This window comes from Glycine max, chromosome 16, assembly GCF_000004515.6.
Source record: "Glycine max cultivar Williams 82 chromosome 16, Glycine_max_v4.0, whole genome shotgun sequence".
NCBI classification, from domain to species: domain Eukaryota; kingdom Viridiplantae; phylum Streptophyta; class Magnoliopsida; order Fabales; family Fabaceae; genus Glycine; species Glycine max.
In genome coordinates this window covers 25,982,124-25,984,339 of record NC_038252.2, presented here as the reverse complement: position 1 = coordinate 25,984,339, position 2,216 = coordinate 25,982,124, and the positions used below count along the sequence as shown (strand labels likewise).

The following is a 2,216-nucleotide window of genomic DNA, read 5'->3' as shown; positions in this document are numbered from 1 at the left end:
AATAGTATAATAAATGAAGTGAAGTAAAAAATAAAATAAAATAAAATATACACATATAAATAAACGCATGGACAATAACTATATGAAACATACTTTGAGAGCCTTAATTCAAACTTAACAATAAAATATATAAAAAAATTAAACAAAAAGACAAAATCTTGTTAAAATATACACCATTAGAATTAAATTGTGATTCTCGTACACATAAAAGTCAAGAATAAAAAATTAATTGATTAAAAATTAAAAATACCAATCACATCTTCAAATGGGCAGGGAGATTCAAGGACCAAATAATTTCACGAAACATTTCATTACACTATCAAAACCTTATACTGTAATACGAAAGTAAGTAAAATGAAAGATTGATGTATCCTATGTTTCTTTCCAAAAGGATAAAATGAAACTGAAAACATCCACAGTAAAATATTATAAAACATAACCTATCAAAGTATTATAGCGAGAATAAAAATAAATTAAAAATACCATTATTTGGAAAAGAATATTAGTATGCACGTTGGAAAACAAAACAAGGGTGAACACATTGAGAAAAGAAGGAGATGGATGAACAGTGATACCAAACATATGAATGAGTTAAAAAGAAAAAAAACAATAAAATTGATAAATATATTAAAAATAAAATAGGAAGAAAATATAAAAACTAGAGGTTAATATTTTAAATAGCATTACTTCAAGTAGTGTTTTAAACAATGTAGAATTTACTGACATAAGCTTATTTACAGAAAAATCAAAACAAACTTTTTATCTCACTACTGGAAAAAAAGCCTTCTACGACACTGGTTTTACGACGATTATACAAAAACCGATGTCGTAAGTAAAGCGGTAACATTTTTGTAAATAATTGTAACCTTTTAAATGCAGTTTCCTCAAAAACAACTTTAAAAATGCTTTACGACATCGGTTTTTAAAAACCGTCTTCGAAAACATGTGTTTTCCCACTCTGTCATGCTGATGTGGCATGTTTTAATTGGGCTAGCTTGGACAACCCTAAATCTCAGTTTTTCTTCTACCCTCATTCTTCCATTCTCATTGTCATCATAAAAATAGAGAGAGAGAGAGAAGAAACGTCGCAAGAGCTGTAAGGCTCACTTCACTACTCCGTCGAGCGTGCACTACGTCCTAGTGAGCATTCCAAGGCATGTTGTCATTATCGAAGAAGATGAAGCATGTTGTCATTATCGAAGAACAGAGTGTAGAAACCCAAGGACCCGAAGGAATATGCATTTTCGCCAACGGCAAAGAAACTAGCAAGAACATGTTGTTTGAAATAACAAGCGATGAACCTTTGAAGTGGTTTTAGGAAAATAGGGTTTGGGCTTTGGAAGGTTTATTCTCCGCTCTCGTCTGAAACCTGAAACCCTTTGTTCATCATTAGCGGAAGCATGTCATCGTCATCATCGAGCAATGCCTACGACGTGCCATGGGTAGAAAACTATCGTTCCAGCAATGTCATCAACATCGTCGACAATGAGGACACCGTCTCTAGGCTCCAAGTCATCGCTCGCGATGACAACATGCCCAATCTCATTTTATTCGTACGTCTCTCATTTCACCCCTTAAATTAACTATTTCCTCTTTCTCAATTTTTTATCCTAATTTCTAACCCTCCCATTTTAGGGTCCTCCCGGAACCGGCAAAACCACTAGCATTATTGCTCTTGCACACGAGCTTCTCAGAGGACCAAATTACAAGGAAGCTGTTCTTGAACTAAACGCTTCGAATGATAGGTACGTTTATGTAATTTCTCGATTCAATTTTCAATTCTAGACGATTTCCTGTTAATTTATCCTTTCACTTTTGGTTATAGAGGAATTGATGTTGTGAGGAACAAGATCAAGATGTTTGCTCAGAAGAAAGTCATGCTGAGCTCGAGGAGGCACAAGATAGTGATACTGGCTGAAGTTGATAGGTGATTTTTCATGGTAGTTTAATTTAATCCAGTTAACACTGTTAGTTGCAAGTTCTTATACCAACATTATGTCAGTTTGATCTTTTTTTTCTTCTAGAGGGATTTTTTTTCTTTCATATAGTTGGGTGCTTCATTGAGTTCATTATATTGATATCAGAGACTAGGGGTGGAGTTACTTGTCACTTTTGGTTTTCATACCACTTATGATGTAGCTTTATGTGGAGCTTGTAGGTTTTGGATCTTCTTCATCAATGGATTCCTTTTCTTCTTGAAGATCATGGTAGCAGAA

General features: G+C 33.8%; 1 protein-coding gene across 1 annotated transcript; it reads left to right on the top strand.

Moving 5' to 3' along the window:
* The first annotated feature begins 1,400 nt into the window (after positions 1–1,400).
* Positions 1,401–1,931, top strand: LOC102662052 (replication factor C subunit 2-like). Its single transcript, XM_006599885.1, has 3 exons — positions 1,401–1,553; positions 1,636–1,745; positions 1,826–1,931. The coding sequence occupies exons 1-3, from the start codon at positions 1,401–1,403 to the stop codon at positions 1,929–1,931; spliced, it is 369 nt and encodes a 122-aa protein (XP_006599948.1).
* The last annotated feature ends 285 nt before the right edge of the window (positions 1,932–2,216 follow it).

Bases quoted from the DNA above. Each gene is read 5' to 3' on its own strand.
- LOC102662052 (XM_006599885.1), top strand. From the start codon at position 1,401: ATGTCATCGTCATCATCGAGCAATGCCTACGACGTGCCATGGGTAGAA. The intron at 1,554-1,635 runs GTACGTCTCTCA...CTCCCATTTTAG, and splicing joins TGCCCAATCTCATTTTATTC to GGTCCTCCCGGAACCGGCAA. The intron at 1,746-1,825 runs GTACGTTTATGT...TTTTGGTTATAG, and splicing joins CTAAACGCTTCGAATGATAG to AGGAATTGATGTTGTGAGGA.